Raw genomic sequence first — 21,092 nt, 5'->3', positions numbered from 1 at the left:
TTTGTTTCTTTTGCATTTATTTCTGCCCTAATTTTTAAGATTTCTTTCCTTCTACTAACTCTGGGGTTCTCCAACTCTTCCTTTTCTAGTTGCTTTAGTTGTAGAGTTAGGTTATTTATTTGACTTGTTTCTTGAGGTATGCCTGTATTGCTATGAACTTTCCTCTTAGCACTGCTTTTATAGTGTCCCACAGGTTTTGGGTTGTTGTGTTTTCATTTTCATTAGTTTCTATGCATATTTTGATTTCTTTTTTGATTTCTTCTGTGATTTGTTGGTTATTCAGAAGTGTGTTGTTCAACCTCCATATGTTGGAATTTTTAATAGTTTTTCTCCTGTAATTGAGATCTAATCTTAATGCATTATGGTCAGAAAAGATGCTTGGAATAATTTCGATTTTTTTGAATTTATCAAGTTTAGATTTATGGCCCAGGATGTGATCTATCCTGGAGAAGGTTCCATGAGCACTTGAAAAAAAGGTGAAATTCGTTGTTTTGGGGTGAAATGTCCTATAGATATCAATTAGGTCTAACTGATCTAATGTATCATTTAAAGTTTGCGTTTCTTTGTTAATTTTCTGCCTAGTTGATCTGTCCATAGGTGTGAGTGGGGTATTAAAGTCTCCCACTATTATTGTGTTATTGTTGATTTCCCCTTTCATACTTGTTAGCATTTGTCTTACATATTGTGGTGCTCCTATATTGGGTGCATATATATTTATAATTGTTATATCTTCTTCTTGGATTGTTCCTTTGATCATTATGTAGTGGCCTTCTTTGTCTCTTTTCACAGCCTTTGTTTTAAAGTCTATTTTATCGGATATGAGTATTGCCACTCCTGCTTTCTTTTGGTCTCTATTCGTGTGGTATATCTTTTTCCAGCCCTTCACTTTCAGTCTGTATGTGTCCCTTGTTTTGAGGTGGGTCTCTTGTAAGCAGCATGTAGAGGGGTCTTGTTTTTGTATCCATTCAGCCAGTCTTTGTCTTTTGGTTGGGGCGTTCAACCCATTTACGTTTAAGGTAATTATTGATAAGTATGATCCCGTTGCCATTTACTTTATTGTTTTGGGTTCGGGTTTATACACCCTTTTCGTGTTTCCTGTCTAGAGGATATCCTTTAGAATTTGTTGGAGAGCTGGTTTGGTGGTGCTGAATTCTCTCAGCTTTTGCTTGTCTGTAAAGCTTTTGATTTCTCCTTCGTATTTGAATGAGATCCTTGCTGGGTACAGTAATCTGGGCTGTAGGTTATTGTCTTTCATCACTTTAAGTATGTCTTGCCATTCCCTCCTGGCCTGAAGAGTTTCTATTGACAGATCAGCTGTTATCCTTATGGGAATCCCCTTGTGTGTTATTTGTTGTTTTTCCCTTGCTGCTTTTAATATTTGTTCTTTGTGTTTGATCTTTGTTAATTTGATTAATATGTGTCTTGGGGTGTTTCGCCTTGGGTTTATCCTATTTGGGACTCTCTGTGTTTCTTGGACTTGGGTGATTATTTCCTTCCCCATTTTAGGGAAGTTTTCAACTATTATCTCCTCAAGGATTTTCTCATGATCTTTCTTTCTGTCTTCTTCTTCTGGGACTCCTATAATTCGAATGTTGGAGCGTTTCATATTGTCCTGGAGGTCTCTGAGATTGTCCTCGTTTCTTTTAATTCGTTTTTCTTGTTTCCTCTCTGATTCCTTTATTTCTACCATTCTATCTTCTATTTCACTAATCCTATCTTCTGCCTCCGTTATTCTACTATTTGTTGCCTCCAGAGTGTTTCTGATCTCATTTATTGTGTTATTCATTATATATTGACTCTTTTTTATTTCTTCTAGGTCCTTGTTAAACCTTTCTTGCATCTTCTCAATCCTTGTCTCTAGGCTATTTATCTGTGTTTCCATTTTGATTTCAAGATTTTGGATCATTTTCACTATCAATATTCGGAATTCCTTCTCCGGTAGATTCCCTACTTCTTCCTCTTTTGTTTGGTTTGGTGGGCAACTCTCCTGTTCCTTTACCTGCTGAGTATTCCTCTGTCTCTTCATCTTGGTTATATTGCTGTGTTTGGGGTGGCCTTTTTATATTCTGATAATTTGTGGAGTTCTCTTTATTATGGAGCTTCCTCACTTTGGGTGGGGTTCTATCAGTGGCTTGTCAAGGTTTCCTGGTTAGGGAGGCTTGTGTTGGAGTTTTGGTGGGTGGAGCTGGGTTTCTTCTCTCTGGAGTGCAGTGGAGTGACCCGTAATGGGTTATGAGACATCAAAGGTTTTGGGATAATTTTGAGCTGCCTGTATATTGAGGCTCAGGGGAGTGTTCCTGTGTTGCTGGAGAATTTGGGTGGTATGTCTTGTTTTGGAACTTGTTGGCCCTTGGGTGGAGCTTGGTTTCGGTGTAGGTATGAAGGCATTTGATGAGCTCCTATTGCTTAATGTTCCCTGAATTCAAGAGTTCTCTAATGTTTTCAGGCTTTGGGTTTAAGCTTCTGGTTTTCAGTTTTATTTTTACAGTAGCCTCTAGACTTCTCCATCTATACAGCACCGATGATAAAACATCTAGGTTAAAGATGAAAAGTTTCTCCACATTGAGGGACACTCAGAGAGGTTCACTGAGTTACAAGGAGAAGAGAAGATGGAGGGGGTAGTTAGAGGTAACTGGAATGAGATGCGGTGAGATCAAGAGAGGAGAGAGCAAGCTAGCCAGTAGTTACTTCCTTATGTGCGCTCTATAGTCTGGACCGCTCAGAGGTATTTACAGAGTTATACGGGGAAGAGGAGAGGGAGGAAGTAGACAGAGGTGACCAGGAGGATAAGAGAGAGGAATGAGTAGGAGAGAGACAAATCCTGCCAGTAACCAGTTCCTTAGGTGTTCTCTACCGTCTGGAACACACAGAGATTCACAGAGTTGGATAGAGAAGAGATGGGGGAGAAAAGAGACAGAGGCCACCTGGTGGAGAAAAAGGAGAGTCCAGAGGAGGAGAGAGTGGTCAAGCCAGTAATCTCGCTCTCAGGTAAACTTGGGTAGTGAAGTTTGGGTTTTTAAATGTACAAAATTGACAACAAAAACCTAAGAGCAAAGATTAAAAATCTGGAGTAGAGGTTGGAGTCTCAAAGATACAATATTAAAGAAAAGCAGAAGGAAAAAGGAATAAAGAAAAAAAAAGAATTATTAAAAAACAAACAAAAAACAAAACAAAACACCAACAACCATCCAAAGAGTATATATGGTGTTTGCCTTAAAAAAAAAAAAAAGTCTTTTTTTTTAAAAATAGTAATACTGGTTATAAAAATAAAAATTAGAGGAGAAATAGAAGACTTAACAATTAAAAAAAAAAGCTCGGAAAAAAAAGAAAGAAAAACAAAGCAAAAAGCAAAAAAAAAAAAGAATGATTTTAAAAATATTAAAAAATTAAAAATATTTCTGGCTCTTCTCTGATGTTATGGGCCGTGTGGGCTCACTTCCAAGGTGGTTCCCTCTGTTTAACTTCTTCTGTTTGCTGGTTTTTAGGCTCACTAGTTCAGTCGCGCTGTGGGGAGGGGGGATGCTGCAAACAAATAGCACTGTCGTGTGCACACAGTATCTCTGCCCCGCTTGACCTGTCCTGTCTGGCGGCGCACAAACTGCTCCGGCTCTACGATGCTCAGCCGGGAACCGTCTGGGGCCGGCCCTAGGCTGCGTGCACTTCCCCGGTCCAAGCTGCTCAGGTTCAGCCCTCAGGCAGCCCTCAGAGGCACAAATGCGGCTGGGACTGCGCTTTGTGCCCTTCCCAGGTCCGAGTAGCTCAGGAGTTTGGCGAGCGCGATCGCCGCGGCTTGTCACCTTTTCCGCCGCTGCTGCTCAGCTTTCTGGGTGGACCGCTGGCGCACCCCGTGAGGCAGATTGTGACTGTCCAGCACCCCCAGAAGTCTTAGCAAAGGAGCCTGCTTGCAGTTAGGTAAGTAAAGTCTCTCCGGGTCTGCAATTGCCCCTTTCCAGTCCTTACGGCTCTGGCTGCCTGTCCCCGGCGGGGGATGGTCTGCAGCCGGCTTTTTCCGCTCCGTCCTTTGTTCTGTGCTCGGTCCTGGCGGTGTCTTATGTTCGAGCTTTTCGCGTGGTAGCTATCCCACAGTCTGGTTTGCTAGCCCAAGTTAGATCCTTCTGGTTGCGCGTGGGGCGTTCCTGCACGATTCTTGCAAAGCACTGCAGCCCGCGCCTCCCGCGCGTCCCTGCCCTGCCCCCACTTCCCAATGGCGGATGCAGGCGTCTGTGCTGCTTTTCCGCTGGGGGAGTTACTGGTGGGCTTGTAATCTGTTGGTTTTAATCATTTATCCATTTTTCCTTCCTGTTATGTTGCCCTCTGTGTTTCCAAGGCTCGCCACAGACTTGGCAGGGAGAGCGTTTCCTGGTGTTTGGAAACCTCTCTTCTTAAAATTCCCTTCCCGGGACGGGCTTCCCTTCCCGGGCTGAGCTCCCTCCCCACCTCCTTTGTCTCCTTTTTCGTCTTTTATATTTTTTCCTACCTGTTTTTGAAGACAATGGTCTGCTTTTCTGGTTGCCTGATGTCCTCTGCCAGCCTACAGAAGTTGTTTTGTGGAGTTTGCTCGGCGTTGAAATGTTCTTTTGAGGAATTTGTGAGGGAGAACGTGATCTTCCCGTCCTATTCCTCCGCCATCTTTTGAAATTCTCCCGGCTGTGTTTTTAATTTAAGACTTTTCAGTCTTTCAGAGGAGGTGGAGAACGTTCATGATTTGTTTCTTTAACGTCTGTCGATGAGTTTATCAGAAGTGCTGCCCAGTAGCGGATGTGAGTGAGCTGCATCAGACACCTGGATAGGGCATGCTTGTTATTAACTCCAGTCCCCTCTCACTGGTGACTTGTCAAGTCTGTGAGGACCTCAAGAAGTTCACGACCAATTATGTGTCTTTGTGCAGGTTTCCAGAGCATTACTATTTACCAGAAGCACTTCCTGGATCATTTTCATTGTTCAATTGCCTTTTATTTTCTTGTCATAAAATTAGTATGTTTTAAACATTGAGGATCATTAAAGTATATGCAAAGAATGAATGTTACAAAAAGGAGAACAGATAAGAAGCTATCAGTTTTGCTATTCTGATCAGATGTTTGGAAGGATTGTGTATATTCTAGCAATGCAAAACGAAATTAAATGGTAAAGTATTTCAGTGCCAGACTTTCCTTTACATAACGTTTGTTACCATGGCTATATATTATCATAATAAGGTAACCTAATATTGTATTTCAAATATGTTCTTGGAATTGCATACAAAGCTGTCATTTATAAAGTAAATCATATTTTCTGAAGTCCACAATAATTTTTCCCTACAATAAAGGATCCCAGTAGTCATGTAATTAAATTACATGACTAAGCAAATTAAATTGAAAGCAGTACTTGAAGGAGATTTATAAATTTGTAAATTAATAGTGAAATTACTTTTTTGGTAAGACAAATCTAAGATGAAATTATTTTAATTTAGGTATTAATTTAATATAGGTGTTTTATGAATGTTGACTGGAGAGTCTCTCTTAATAACCCAACTTCAAGAGAATTCTTGTGCTTCGTGTGTTTTAGTTCCTGAATATGAGGTAATTTTAATGATGATGTACATTGTAATGTTTTGTGTTTAATGGAAACTGATGTCAGTTTAGATTTGAGTAGCAGAGGTTTGTTGTTTTTTAATTTGGTGGGCTGGTATTGCTTTCTTGTATTGATGAGACAACAATTTTGAAGAGTTTCAGTGATATGCCAGAGATAATTTAGCAAAACTTCTGATTGCTAAAGCCTCTCTCCCTCTTTGCCTCCTTTCCTTTCTTTGGTTACTTTTTTTTCATGTCATAACTTTTTGGGGAGGAAAAAACGACCCTTTCCTTTTTCTGGGTTATTCTGACTGGTCAGAGAATTAAATTGATGTGAGACAGAGGAACAGGAGAAAATCAAATTTAATTACATATATACAGGGTTATGTCATTGTACATGGCTTTTGGTAGATGTAACCACTCATGCCTGGAGCACTTGATTTCTGGAATGGAGTTGCCAGGGCACAGGGTACATGTGAATTTAGATCCAGCAGTCCAGTCACTTTTCTAAACCAGTTTGCACATCCGTCAGCAAAGGGAGATGGTTCCAATTTCCTCCTGACACTAACATTGTCCTGCATTACTCTCTAAAGTGAATGTCATGATAGAAGCAAAAACTACACGTGCACACTTGTGTGTGTGTGAGGTGTCCACACTGACTTCTTAGCTCTATGGGAAAAGATTTGTTTCCTAGTCATGAAACATTGAGTGCTTTGGGGGTGGGTTAATCACCAGTCCTGGAGGATTTCATTTACAGCTGGCTTCTGGGGTTTATTTTGGTTGGTTGTGTGCTTGATAGGTTCAGCTCTGTGCTTCACTGATGCCACCAGACACACGTGTGTTTCCATTATCTCTAGACAGCTGTTCTTCTCTGCATTGCAGACTTTTTCTTTTTTTTAAGTGCCCACGATTGCAAAATTTAGAGGAATATTATCTTTTAGTTTGTACTTAAATCCCTGCGTTATGGAGACGGGTGTTGAAAAGTGGTCTGTAAACACTGTAGCAGCTCTAGTGTAACTCTGGCACAATGTCTCTGCAGTTCCTATGTGTATCTTTTGTTGCCTTCCTGCTTTATCATTCCTCGCTCCTTGAATTATTTTTAATTCTCCAGAATATGGATCTGGGGGCCCCTCTTGAATTCTGCCAGTTGCACCATAATGTAGGAGAATTCCATTGTCAGCCATATTGGAGAGTGTATTTGATGATCTTCTCTTAAATGTATTGAGAAGTCAAGTTGCTTTTTCTCTACCAGGGAGGCTTGTGCACATTGTAGCTGGATCTTCGCCTAGCCTGTCACATGTTAGCTAATGAGATTATCCCACACCCTACAGGATGTGCCCTGTTATTCCCCCACTTTATTGGTGGGAAGCTCACTCAGGGACCTGAGACTTGGAGGTGGCCAAGTATGGCAGGCTGGTCCCAGAGCCTTTGTTCTTAACTGCGATACTCTGTTACTGCCTTTCTTTCCTGGTGGAGGAGTAGATGTGTGAGCCCATGGGTCAATTCATCTGGAGAGAGGAGGGGCTGGAGTTCTGGGAGGTAACTGGAGGTGGAGGTCTGGTCCTCAACGGGGAAAGTAACTGTTGGACCTGGCACTTGAAGGTCACTGCTGACCCTAGCAGTTGCCATGTAGCGGGGGTGGTAAGATGGAAGAGAAGTAAGAACCTGGTGATGGACCTTTCAAGAAACCGTCATGTATTAGGAGGAAGAGAGATGCAGAGGTTGGTACTGCATTTAGGGATAACATGAAGGTGAGAAAGATAGAGTATATTTAGGTGGTGAGTAGAGGAAACCAACAGACACTGGAGCTACATGTTGCGCTGTGAGAGAGGAGTGGGCTGCAGGCCTCCTGGGGCTGCGGGGCCTGGACAGCAAGTACTGCCAGCCTCTGCTGGACTAGAGGCATGTGGGAATGGACATAGGTATAGTGCCATGTAGGGTGTGGTGTTGGCAGCTGAGCGGCTCTCTGGCTGCTGAAACGAGGGAGGAAGGCAGGGCAGGAGGGTGGGTTGATGGTAGAGGTGAGAGCATGGGCATGGCTCTGGGGAGGGCATGGGTGTGGCTCTGGGGAGGGTGGGGGTGATGGTAGAGGTGAGAGCTTAGGCATGGCTCTGGGGAGGGCTGAGAGTGCCTGAGCACCAGGTGGTGGTGCAGGTCTCCAGCAGGGCCTGGATTGTGTCTGTGTGGGAGCAGAGGCGATGACTCACTGCAATGATTGAAGGCTGATTACTCTCTTTAGAAATAAGTCATTGAATAATTTTATACATGACACTAAATAGGATGATGTGAGAGAAAGCTAAGGAAGTGATATAGTTTCCTTTGTTTAACTGAAGGCGGTTATTCAGTTGTCTGTCAGCATTTCGTTCACTGAAAATAATTTCTGAGCTGGTGTTGGACTGCCTCTTGGTGCATCACAGGCGAGAGTGCGGTTTTAGAAGCAACATCTTTTATCTGCTCGTTTATGTGTGAATGCTGAAGCTGTAACTAGCAACGGAGAAGCCATTTTAAAAATGTGTCGTGTATTGCAGTATAGAATGGTAAATGGACCCGGAAAAAGACAGCGAACCAAGAAATTTTTGTGTTGAGATTGATGATAAGTGGAAGAGGAGAGTGTGCCCTAGGCTGCCTTTTTGTTCATTATTGGAAAAAGCTTGCCCAGACTCTCTCTCAACAAGAAAGACGGAATTCTGCCTTCGTGAAGGGCTACTTACCTGCTGACCTTATTGGAAAAATACATACATATTTTCTCCCATTATGGAAGATTGTTTTAGAACTGAAAATTCACCTTTTTTTTAGGTCATTAATTTTTGCTAACATTTTGAGTTTTTAGGCAACTTATGTTAATCTATTGGACATATTGTGCTTTGGGTAACTATGTTCACTAGTTTCTAGGTAAAACCTAAGATAACCTTTCCCTGATGAGTTTTGATTATTCTACCAAATATACTTATATCATTGTGTTTCTGTGTTTGAGTGCCTGGAATTTCTTTGAAGTGTCAGCTTTTAACAAGCTTAGTTTAAATTGAAACGTAGAGCTTCAGTAGCATCATGTGTGTTAGGTTTCGTGTATTTATATGACATCCACTGTCCTCTCCTTTCTTTTTTCTTTCCATTAGCATGCTCTTTAAGGCCAGAGTCTGAAATTTCCCCTTGTTCCTTCATTTTTTACAGATGTAAGGCTCATGGTAAATATTTAGGGAGAAGCCCAGGCCAGATGTCACAACAGCTTTTCTAAGATGGAGTTGCCTGCAACTTCTTGGGGATTATTTACTCATATTTATTTCAAGCTTCAGATTTAACCTCAGTTTCTCTAAGAAACTGCTGCTGAACTGATAGTTTTAAAAAGTCATAATCTTTTTCACATGTTTAATTAGGTTTTATATGCTGTATAGTTTTTTTTAAGTTATTTTTTATTGAGTTTCTATGAAATGTCTTAACTCTGTGCTATATGAACTACTTTACTTAATCCTAAGAGTACCCTTTCAGAGTGCTTAGCAGTGTCATCCTTACTAAGGATGGTTCAGCAACCAGCTTCATATCATTCAGATATGGGCCCATCTCAGAGACTACACTTCTGTCTTTTTCATTTTATTGTTGATCTTTGATATTTATATAATTATGAAGAGCAGTATTGTCTGTATCATGCCTCTCTTCAGGGGTAAGTGAAACACTGCAGGATAATAAGCTGTTTATCAAACCATATCAAAGACATAATTACTGTGTTCCTTGATTTCCCTGATTAGATGTAGGCTTGAACCATGTAGCCTTAATTTCACAAAAGAAGTCAGCTTCATTTCTAAGAGTCAGAGAGGAAAGTGAAAAGGAGAATTGACTTTTGAAAAAACAAGAGACTTTTGGATGTTCTGATATTACCATCAGAAACCCTAGTAAACAAACTCCAGACCCTGGCATCTGTGCAACCTGGTGACCTGAGGTGCTTTCTCCCACGCAGAGTTCCCAGTATGTGCAGTGCGTGGCCGGGTGTCTGCAGCTGATGCTCCGAGTCAATGAGTACCGCTTCGCCTGGGTGGAGGCAGATGGGGTGAACTGGTGAGCCCTCACTTGCCAACGTTTAATCACTGAAATGAAGGTGTTTTTTTTAAAAAAAAATTTTTTTTCAAACGTCTTGTGTGATGTTTTTCCCCAGGAAACATGCTGGAGACTCAGGGCCCCTGGTTTTCCTTGTTAGTGTGTCAGGTTGGTGCTCGCTACCTTGCCCGAAGCAACATTCCAGACTCCAGAGGGAAAGCAGGCCTTCAGCGTAGACATAGCATCTTGTTTGTGTACACAGTTTAGTCTCTGGTGCCTCAGCGGTAAATAGTCCTCCTGCCAATGAAGGAGACATAGGTTCGATCCCTGGGTCAGGAAGATCCCCTGGAGGAGGAAATGGCAACCCACTCCAGTCTTCTTGCCTGGGAAGTCCGACAGACAGAGGAGCCTGGCGGACTACAGTCCATGGGGTCACAAAAGAGACACAAGTTAGCAACTGAACAACAACAACAACATCTTCTAGGCAAAGTTCTATTTCTGTGTAGGGGGCTGATCACCAGTCATGTTCCCAGAGGCCAGCCAGGAGCCTGGTGTGCAGGCAACCCACTTCTTAGGACAGCTGTCTCACGTGTTAGCTCTCCTCCGCACAGAAACCTGAAGGTGACTACACAGGTGGTGTTTCTGGTCTGTTTATCTTCTTCAAAGTGATGTGATATTTGGGGCAGGGCAGTAAGAAAGGATAATTATTCATTTTACTATTATATCATCTTCTAGGTGATTTCATCATCCATTTTTTAAAAATAACTTTTGTCTTTACTATTTTTTTAAATCATACTTGAGAATAATGAGTGATTAATGATAAAATAAGATCTAGGATGGTGAAATAGTGTGATTCTTCAAATTATAGTTAACAAACTCATAGTATCAGTTCAGTTCAGTTCAGTTGCTCAGTCGTGTCTGACTCTTTGCAACCCCATGAATCGCAGCACGCCAGGCCTCCCTGTCCATCACCAACTCCTGGAGTTCACTTAAACTCATGTCCATCGAGTTGGTGATGCCATCCAGCCATCTCATCCTCTGTCGTCCCCTTTTCCTCCTGCCCCCAACCCCTCCCAGTATATCTTAGGTTTATAAATGGGTCCAATAAACCTGTATTGTAGCTGTAAGATATATTGAATGAAAGAAAGAAAGAAAGTGAAGTCGCTCTGTTGTGTCCGACTCTTTGCGATCCCATAGACTGTAGTCTACCAGGCTTCTCTGTCCATGAGATTTTCCAGGCAAGAGTACTGGAGTGGGTTGCCATTTCCTTCTTCAGGGGATCTTTCTGACCCAGGGATCAAACCCAGGTCTCCTGCATTGCAGGCGGACACTTTACCCTCTGAGCCACTAGGGAAGTCAAAGATATATTGAATTTTATCCTATTAAACAAAAAGTGCATTTTCTTTTTGTTCTTTGAAAGACCTGTAAGAAAGAATAAAAGTCATGAAACAGCTGTTTCTAAAAATAGTTATAATTGCTCAAAAGAAAAACTCAAACACCTAAAGTTTGGTCTAGTGGACCCTAACAGCATACAGAGAGGCTAACCAGATGCTCTTTTCTAGTTATTGGTACTAGTATTTTGGAGTATGGTAATGTCAAAGCCTTTGACTGTGTGGATTACAATAAACTGTGGAAAATTCTTCAAGAGATGGGACGACCAGACCACCTAACCTGCCTCCTGAGAAATCTGTTTGCAGGTCAAGGAGCAACAGTTAGAACTGGACATGGAACAACAGACTGGTCCCAAATCGGGAAGGAGTACATGAAGGCTGTATATTGTCACCCTCCTTATTTAACTTATATGCAGGGTACATCGTGAGAAACGCTGGGTTGGATGAAGCACAAGCTGGAATCAAGATTTCCAGGAGAAATATCAATAACCTCAGATATGCAGATGACATCACCCTTAAGAAGAACTAAAGAACCTCTTGATGAACGTGAAAGAGGAGAGTGAAAAAGTTGGCTTAAAACTCAACATTCAGAAAACTGAGATCATGGCATCTGGTCCCATCCCTTCATGGCACATATATGGGGAAATAGTGGAAACAGTGAATTTTCTTGGGCTCCAAAATCACTGCAGATGGTGACTGCAGTGATTAAATTAAAAGATGCTTGCTTCTTGGAAGAAAAACTATGACCCATCTAGACAGTATATTAAAAAGCGGAGACATTATTTTGCCAACAAAGGTCCATCTAGTCAAGGCTATGGTTTTTCCAGTAGTCATATATGGATATGAGAGTTGGAATCTACAGAAAGCTGAGTGCCGAAGAATTGATGCTTTTGAGCTGTGGTGTTGGAGAAGACTCTTGAGAGTCCCTTGGACTGCAAGGAGATCCAACCAGTCCATCCTAAAGGAGATCAGTCCTGAATATTCATTCGAAGGACTGATGTTGAAGCTCAAAACTCCAATACTTTGGCCACCTGATGTGAAGAACTGACTCATTTGAAAAGACCCTGATTCTGGGAAGGATTGATGGTGGGAGAAGAAGGGGACAACAGAAGATGAGATGGTTGGATGGCATCACCAACTTGATGGACATGAATTTGAGTAAACTCCGGGAGTTGGTAATGGACAGGGAAGCCTGGCATGTTGCAGTCCTTGGGGTCTCAGAGTCAGACATGACTGTGACTGAAATGAACTGAACCAGTGTTAACTATTCAGTTTAGCAACAAGAAAGGGCATAAATAGAATCTAGAATATGTCATGTCCAACCTACACTCTTTGATGTGGTAATACCCACCAACAAGGTTAGTTGCAATCAAATTAATGCAGAGACTTTTAAGTTGAGAACAGGCATTAATAAAGGTAGAATATGTTACCTTGCCGAGAGTGGGGCAGTTTAGAAAAGTCATTACATTTTTTCATTTTTTAAAGAAAGAAAACATGTACTTTTACTCTGCCATTTCTTTTGTTTAGGATTGAAGGTTTTCTTTTTTTCCTTTTTGGTGCTCCTCAAATCACAAGCAGGGATCCTGGGAAGAGAAAAAATTGTGAGCGTAGCCTGCTTGAGGAGAGTGGAAGGGGACTGTGGTTTAAGAGCCCAGGACCTGTTTTCTCTGTGTAGTTTCCTTTTCAGTTACATGAATGGCACACACTATTTTTGAAAGTTTATGTGCCTGTATAAGACCAAGAATACACTCTTATATTACTGGAAAGTCTGGAGGTCAGCGCTGACTTTTTAACTACTGGAGCTAAAGCGGGTGGGCTTCCGCTGAAGTAATTGCTTCCCCTCACCCCCCATGGTCCATTAAACTGCCCTTTGTGAACATTTGTACTATGACATTTGAAGTATTTTTAAAGTATATAGTAATATAAAGTAGCATATAAGTGAAAGGTAAGATTAAAAAGGAAATTGTGTGCTGAGGTGCAAGGGTCACGTTCTGAATGCTGGTCAGGCCCTCCTGCTGTTCACTGTGTGAATGCGCGCCCTGGAGCAAGGGGGCAGCGTCCTGAGACTCCGGCAGTGTGGACTGGCCCTTTGAGAGCAGGGGTCTGGCTCGCTCCCTCCTGCAGGCAGAAAGGAGAGGACGTGATTCTGAGAGACTGGCGCACTGGGGCAGAAAGAGCAGTCAGTTATTTCTACTTCTGGTTGCACTGTCCTATTACTAAAAGTCGTCTCCACCTGTGTTCCTTTCAGCATCATGGGCGTTCTGAGTAACAAGTGTGGCTTTCAGCTCCAGTATCAGATGATCTTTTCCGTGTGGCTCCTGGCTTTCAGCCCGCAGATGTGTGAACACCTGAGGCGCTACAACATCATCCCTGTCCTGTCCGACATCCTGCAGGAGTCGGTCAAAGAGAAGGTGACAAGGATCATCCTCGCAGCGTTCCGCGTAAGCATTTTGTGGGGAATGTGTCCTGTGGGGTGTATGTGTGTTCTGTGGGGTTGTGTATATGTGGTGTTCTGGTGTGTGTGTGTTCTGTGAGGTGTGTGTATGTGGGGTGTGTTCTGTGGGGTGTGTGTGTGGTGTTCTATAGTGTATGCTGTGTGTGTGGTGTGCGTGGGGTGTGTTCAGTGGGGTGTGTATTTTCTATGGGGTGTGTGTGTGGGGGGGATGTGTATGGTGTTCTGTAGAGTGTGATGTGTGTGTGGTGTGCATGTGGTATATTCAGTGGTGTTCTGTGGTGTGTGTGTGTGGTGTGTTCTGTGTAATTGTGTGTGTGTGTGTGTGTGTGGTGTGTTCTGTTGGGGGGGTGTGTGATGTGTGTGTGTGTGTGAGAGGCATTTTTTGTGCAGCCTGAGGCCTTTCAGCAGGTGCAAATGTTGCTTGTTCTCCCAGTGGTCATGGAGCTATGGATTCCTGGTAAGCTTAGACTGAAATATCACAGATTGTATTTATGGCAGGAGAGGGGTCCAGGGAGGAAGCTGTCTATATTGATGATATGTGAGGATTGCAGACGCTTGTTGGGAGTGTGACAGTGCTGTATTCAGCTGGCCTTGTTTTCCAGGAGGCTATTTGAGGTTCTTTTTTCTGTCCTGGGCCCTTCTTTTAGAATGGAGTTGTATTTCTGATCCTGGGTCTGCTGACCAGCAGTCATTTCTAAGACAGCTTTAGAGATCAATAGTTACTTTGAGCAGTGAAGTTGTCCTCTTAGGATGTTAGGATTTTGGCCATGACCTCAGTCAGCATCTTCCCTTAAACAGACCGGGAAGTTGAGGGTGCGGGGGGCAATGCTGGACTCTGTAGAAGTCACAACGTTCAAAAAGTCACAGGAAGTGTACAGCCAGACTGAGATTCTTTGTTTTCTTTGGCCCTGCTTTGGGAGCACTCCAGATTGTTGATCAGCTTTTTATGGACGTCTTAGAAGTAGGCTAATGTAGCTCTTTTCTAGTTTTCCTTTCGACGTAGTGTGTTAGCAAGAGTGTTGGCTCTGGAGTGGACAGACCTGGAGTGAGTCCCGGCATGGCTGGATGGGAGGGTGGTATGAGCTCTCAGAGCTGATTCCTCCGTCTATAGAAAGTGTTGAGTGAAACTTAACTCATTTCAGCATTGGGTAAGGATTCAATGAAGTAACAGACAAAGGGCCTGGCAATAGTAAATAATTCTCTTCCTCCCTTTCTGTCCATAAAAGCAGAAAATAATAACCATCTGCCTCTTTAACCCCCACCTCTATGAATTGTATTCTAGGTTAATGTGGCACCTAGGCAGAGGTCAAGAGCTATTCTGTTAGATTTAGAAGAGGCAGCACAAATGTTTTACTAATATTTAGCAAGATTTAACAGTCTTATTTAAATTTTATTTGCAGATTCATTTTTTTTTACCCACACACAATGCATGGAACTTTATGTTAATTTTTGGGCTTCTGTTGTCCAATTTGAATTTCAGAGTATTTAAAATAGACCCGATCTATTGACAAGTATATTAGTTTTTTAGACTCCCCTTACTAAAGTGGAACAATATAGTCATTGTATGGTTAGACTAAAGACTGAATATCAGAAAAACATCCTTAGACATCCAAAACTTTGATGTACGTAACTCAGTTAAAATTGAGCCATTAATAAGGACATAGTAAAGCCATTTGATTTAGACCATCAAATAGGTGAAAAAAATGACAATGACATGTTCTTTTTTTTTGTTTTTATCATTCTCAAATTCCTGTAACCTTTAATAAAGATTTCACTGATGAGGTTGTTTGAGGATCATCTAATTATACATTTCTCCACACATCCTGAGGAAGAAAATTTTTATGCTGAAGACTTTAGGAAGCTTGCTGAGCTGCTGTGAGCTGAAGAAATATAGCAGCTGTTTTGTTTTTTTTTTCCTTCATTTGGCTGGGTGAAATTTTATTTTTGAAAATGTCAGTCTCACTTATTCATAGCAGGTGCTGAACTCCAGGTCTCCATAAATGTTATTCCATCGGATAACTTGATATGTCAGTCTTTTGTTCCTAAAATAAATTAGAATGTTCTGAGGCTTGTGACTGAGAAAGACACTCGGGGCTGTATTTGTTGTCTAGAGTTCTTCATCTGTTGTGAATTTCTTTCTCTTTTTTGGCTCTCCTTAGTCCAGACCCTACCTAATATGTCAGATAATAAGATAAATTATATTTTATGACTGCATGAAAGCTTGGGAAGAAATACCACCCAGTTGAATTTGGATTTATATTAGCTGTGTTAACTATGATGTTTAATTCACACCCACATACGTATGCACACACACAGGCACAGCCTTGCATATTCTCTACAGATAGTTCACAGTCATAACCCCTTCAGAGAGGCCCTCTGTTCTGTTTCATTGGTCTGTGTATCTGTTTTATGCTAGTGCCATCCTGTTTTGATCACTATAGCCTTGTAATTTAGTTTGAAATCAGGAAGTGTGACCTTTCCAGCTTTGTTCTTCTTTCTCAAGATTGCTGTGGACATTTGGAGGCTTTTGTGTTTCCAACCAGATTTCAGGATTGTTTTTCTGTTTCTGTGAAAAACATCATTAGGATTCTGGTAGGGATGAATCTTACTGATTTTCATCGGCTAAGCCAAAGCCTCTCTGCATTTATTGAGCATAGTTGTTAGAAATGTAACATCCTTGCAGAAATAAAGAAGATTAAAATTTTGGTACAGTTGATTTAGAATTGTGTGTGGGAGCATGGGGGAGGGGATTAGACAGCCCTTCCTTGCCAACTTTGTTGAAGTGGCTTTCTTGAGAGCTTGTTTGTCCTTATTCCAGACCTGAGCATGGGCATGATCCTTGCTTAGAAACATTGGTTAATTCAGTGAACAGTTTATCTTTAGAAATACTTAGATTCTTTTGCTGCTTTCGTAAGTACTCCTAAAAACAGAAAATTGCTTCTGATAATTGTTGAAGCAATATTGCTGTCCTGTGTGCACTGATAGGTTGATGTGGGGGAGAGAAAGGTCACCGATTAAGAACTAGGGGATACTGAGAAAGCAGTCTTTCTTAGCATCCTATGGGCTTTGTGTGGCTGACGAACAGAGCGTTCATAGTGGTGCCCCCAGGAGCAGGGCTGTGACCAAAGATGGGGATGGCCCTGTTGTTAATGTGTGCAGGGTTTTGAGGCTTGTCTGGGGGAATAATTTAAAATGTTTAGTGAGCCAGTAGAGAAAGAAGGAATCAGAAGAATGCTCCTGAGGTGGGACAGGTGCTCAGGCAAGAAGTCAGAGTTTGTGACACAGGCATCCACTTAAGGTGATGGGTACCCTCAGAACAAGTGGAGGAGAGAGGGTGGGAAGGCAGGTGCAGACAACATCACATAACAGGTTACATCATTTCTCATTGTGTCTCCGTCTAACCCAGAACTTCTTAGAGAAGTCAACTGAACGAGAAACTCGCCAAGAGTATGCCCTGGCCATGATTCAGTGCAAAGTGCTGAAACAGCTGGAGAACTTGGAGCAGCAGAAGTACGACGACGAAGACATCAGTGAGGATATAAAGTTCCTCTTGGAGAAACTCGGTGAGAGTGTCCAGGATCTCAGGTGTGCTGTCCTCTTTGATTCTCATGGGCTGGGTATCCTGGGCCGTTGCCTGGCCTTGTATTTTAAGGAAGTCTCAATTTGTTACTAACTGCGAACTCAGAAGATCACGCTAAAACATGGTGTCTTTTGTTGAAAACTGAGGGACGTGGAAACACTGGCTTATCACCGTGGGGACTATTGGTCAGAGCTGTGTGTGCTCTCTCCTCTTCTGGGGGAGAACCCACCAATCTCTGTTGTCTGAAATCCCAGCCACCGTTCTCCCTCAGGTTGTGGATGCCACCCTCAGAGAATCTGCCGGTTTAGAATCCTTTTTTAAGCAGCAGTCATTTCATTTATGGAGGAGGTTTGCTCATATAGAGAAATAATATTTTTTTCGTGCTTTTTTTAAAAGTTTCTGTTGCTTTATTGTTTATATTAAAAAATTATGCAAGTGATGTACATGCAGTAGAAAGAAAAATCCCTCCCTTATTACAGTCCAGAAGGGACTCCAGGTCACTTCCCCATCTTTCCCACCTCATCCACCTATGCTCTGATTTCTAAACACCTTCTAGCCCCCACCCCCAACACACAAATGCAAATGGGTTCCACATATTCTTCTGGTCTTCGTTCTTTTTTGTGAAATAATAGTTTGAGAGTTTTCCCCATTAACCCATGCATTCTTTGTTTTTCAAGTACTGACACATTCTGGAAAGAGAGTTATATACTAAGAAGAGTTGGGGTTTGGGGTTTGAATTATTAGGCTACTTTGTCCACGTGTGGCCTTGAACAAGTTTCTTGACATTTTGAAGTCTCAGTTTTCCTTTTGATAAAATAGTGATAAATGTTCTAATCTTGTAGGATTTAACGTGAGGTGTCCAGCACATGCCTTCAGTGTAATGTGTGCTCTGGGAATGTATTTACCAAATAACTCAGTGCAGTCCATAGTCTGAAGGCCCAAATGCCTATGTTGAGGTGGGAGCTGTCACCTGCATCAGTGGTTTATACAGAGTTTTATAAAAAAAAGCCAAATGAGTTTTCTCTTTGTAGTATAATAGGCCAGCCATGGGCTTGCAGTTTATATAAATTCCATTTTATTATGTTTATTTTTAAAAATTATCATTAGTTCTTCTGTAATAATGATTTGAGATCCTTTTAAAAAATACATAAGGTTAATAATAGCTTTCTAAATTATTTAATCCATGCTAGCCAATTTTTACTACTTACTGATTCTTCTGACTGAAAGCCACAGTCACAGAAAACTAACCCATCTAATCACATGGACCACACAGCCTTGTCTAACTCAGTGAAACTATGAGCCATGCCGTGTAGGGCCACCCAAGACGGGTGGGTCATGGTGAAAAGTTCTGACAAAATGTGGTCCACTGGAGAAGGGAATGGCACACCACTTCAGTATTCTTGTCTTGAGAACCCTATGAACAGTATGAAAAGGCAAAAAGATAGGACACTGAAAGATGAACTCCCCAGGTCGATAGGTGCCCAGTATGTTACTGGAGATCAGTGGAGAAATAACTCCAGAAAGAATGAAGAGACGGGGCCAAAGCGAAAACAACAATCCCATGGACAGGAGCCTGGTGGGCTATAGTCCAGAGGGCCTCAAAGAGTCAGGCACAACTGAAGCAACCTAGCACATAGGCATAGTGAATAATTTTTGAATTAAAATGCATTTCAATTTGTTCCATGTACAGAGGTTTTGTTTCTATTATTAATCTATAGCGGGCTAATTCAATTAGTGGATTATCTCTACATTGTTGGTAATCACGGTTAAAAATATTGTCCTGAGGTATGTGTTCTTATTTTTGTAGTGCCATTTCATAGTTTGACATTTAAAGTATAATAGAATATACTACTTTATTTTATGTTAAAGTAATACACTGTTTACATAAATGTATCCTACCATATTGAGTGGTCTGTTAAATACAGTATTTTAAGTGGCGTGGTAGAAACAATGCTAAATTATCAGATATTTCAGTGACATATATTCATGTGTATATTAGAGTAAAGATTTTGGAAACAAATGCTCCTTTTAACATCTCATGACGAGCATTCAAATTTGACAGAAACGTTGGACCTCAGTGCTCTGAATCAGTTTCCTGTGGCTTACTGGAAGATGATTTAAGCTGTTTAAACTTTGTTTAGGGATAATATATAGAGGATGCTCAGTCTCTATAGTTAAATCATTAGTGAAGATGTGCTACGTTTTTTACATTTTGGAGTATCTCTCAGAGATTCTTATAAACTTCGAATTTTTTCAAAATTTTTATAGCTCATTTGATGAATACAGTTCAGAACTTAAGTCTGGAAGGTTGGAGTGGAGTCCTGTGCACAAATCTGAGAAATTTTGGAGAGAGAATGCTGCGAGGTTAAATGAAAAGAATTATGAGCTCTTGAAGTAAGTTTCACATTCAGTTAATTCCAGTTTACATGCTAAATAAACTCCGTCATTCCACATACTCATGGACATATTTTTGTCTTTCTTTAAGTTTTTAGATAGTCCATGGTTTTAACATATATTTTCTTGCTTACTAATGTGGTTGAATACCTTTTCATATGCTTATTGGCCATTTGGGTTATCTTTTTTCCCGGGAGAAATGCCCGGTCAGGTTTTGTTGTTGTTCGTTTGTTTCCCCATTTTGTAGGAATTCTGTAAGTATTCTAAACATGTTCTGTGTCACGTGGAAGTGTTTCACTGCCCTGAAATCTCCCCGTGTGCCCCCTGCAGCTTTCCCTCCCACTCTCCCCCTGATACTGTGGGACTCACGGGCAGTGGACATTATGAATCTGAAAGTGACCTGTTATGTGTGTTTAAAAGGTCTGAAGGCTGCTAACTTATGTACAATAAATGATGTGCAGTGTACTGTGTGTAGTAGTGAACTTGTAGAAAATACGGTTATATTTGTAAATGTACATTTTTGAGAAAGTATCAGCATTATACCTGTGTTTTCTTGTGCTTTAGAAAAGAAACAGAAGTCAGTCTCTCTGAATTAAATTTATTTCAGAATTTTGACCAAACTTCTGGAGGTGTCCGATGATCCCCAAGTCTTAGCTGTTGCGGCCCATGACGTTGGGGAGTATGTGCGCCATTACCCACGAGGCAAACGGTAAGGGAGGAACCTGGTTACTTCAGGGATGGTCAGCAAGGGTCCTAACTCACACACTTCTGTAAAGTAGAGTCATTCAGCTGGGAGCTGATGGAGTAAGTGGAATCAAGGTGACCATAATGCTGGGAATCATGGTAAATGATAAGCCTAATTAAAAATGAGTGGTATAAGAATAGAAGCACATGTGTGGAACACAGCTGTGCCTTAGCCAGTAGAGAGCTCTCTAGAAAATTCATGTTCAGGATTTTCTTTGGTTTGTATGATGTAATTTAAAAGCCATTTCATGAGTACTGGTGATTTTTTGATTACTACTGTTATTTGTTATAATATTGAATTGTTATTGAACTGAGTAGGATGAATGAATGTGATGGAAGAAGTTCTTTTTGGGGAAAAATAATCACATCAGCTTCCTATCCTTCAGTTCCCACATCAGCACCACAAATGGGGGTTCCTTGTCCTCTGGCAGGAAAGAATTTGCTAGATTCAACGATTGAGCTACTATAACGTAGTTGATAGAGGACTGAGCTGATGTGTTAGGTAAGGTGGTGTTCTAATCCATAGTACCTGGCATGGGACAAGCACTCATAAAAACTGGATATAATTATACTACACGTTTCTTTTTTCTCAATACAGTACATTAAAAAAAAAATGTTCTAAAAGTAACATACAAGAAGGTCTCCAGGTGAAGTCTCTCTGTCATCCCAACCTGTGTGCTCCTCTCTAGGTTGTCTTGCACCACCAGCAGCCTCGCTGCACTAAGGCATCCCAGCCACTGACTGTGTGGTAGTGTTGGCCACCAGGCACCCACACTGCTTGCCTGGACTTTAGACACCCACTGGCTCTTTGCAGGGCCCTGCCCTGGCAGACAAACAGGGACCTTTCTTCCATTTGTGATGCAATAACTATTTACACTTCGCTTTTGTGTCTGTAGTAACTGGATTTTTCAGGGTGTTGCAGGGCGGCAGCAGCAGCGGTGTGATTGTCA

General features: G+C 41.5%; 1 protein-coding gene across 4 annotated transcripts in view; it reads left to right on the top strand.

Annotated features, from left to right (window-relative positions):
- The window catches only part of ATP6V1H (ATPase H+ transporting V1 subunit H), a 54,364-nt gene that overhangs the window by 18,042 nt on the left and 15,230 nt on the right, over positions 1 to 21,092 (top strand). For all 4 annotated transcript variants that reach the window (XM_069600023.1, XM_069600026.1, XM_069600027.1 and 1 more), the window contains 5 exons: positions 9,502 to 9,599; positions 13,218 to 13,410; positions 16,831 to 17,009; positions 19,273 to 19,398; positions 20,006 to 20,107. In XM_069600023.1, coding sequence (XP_069456124.1) covers positions 9,502 to 9,599; positions 13,218 to 13,410; positions 16,831 to 17,009; positions 19,273 to 19,398; positions 20,006 to 20,107 — 698 coding nt within the window. The remainder of the gene's footprint in view (positions 1 to 9,501; positions 9,600 to 13,217; positions 13,411 to 16,830; positions 17,010 to 19,272; positions 19,399 to 20,005; positions 20,108 to 21,092) is intronic.

The sequence above is a fragment of the Ovis canadensis genome, chromosome 9 (genome assembly GCF_042477335.2).
Source record: "Ovis canadensis isolate MfBH-ARS-UI-01 breed Bighorn chromosome 9, ARS-UI_OviCan_v2, whole genome shotgun sequence".
In the NCBI taxonomy this organism is placed as follows: Eukaryota; Metazoa; Chordata; class Mammalia; order Artiodactyla; family Bovidae; genus Ovis; species Ovis canadensis.
The sequence above is the reverse complement of the archived record's forward strand: the minus strand, read 5'-3'. Positions and strand labels throughout refer to the sequence as shown.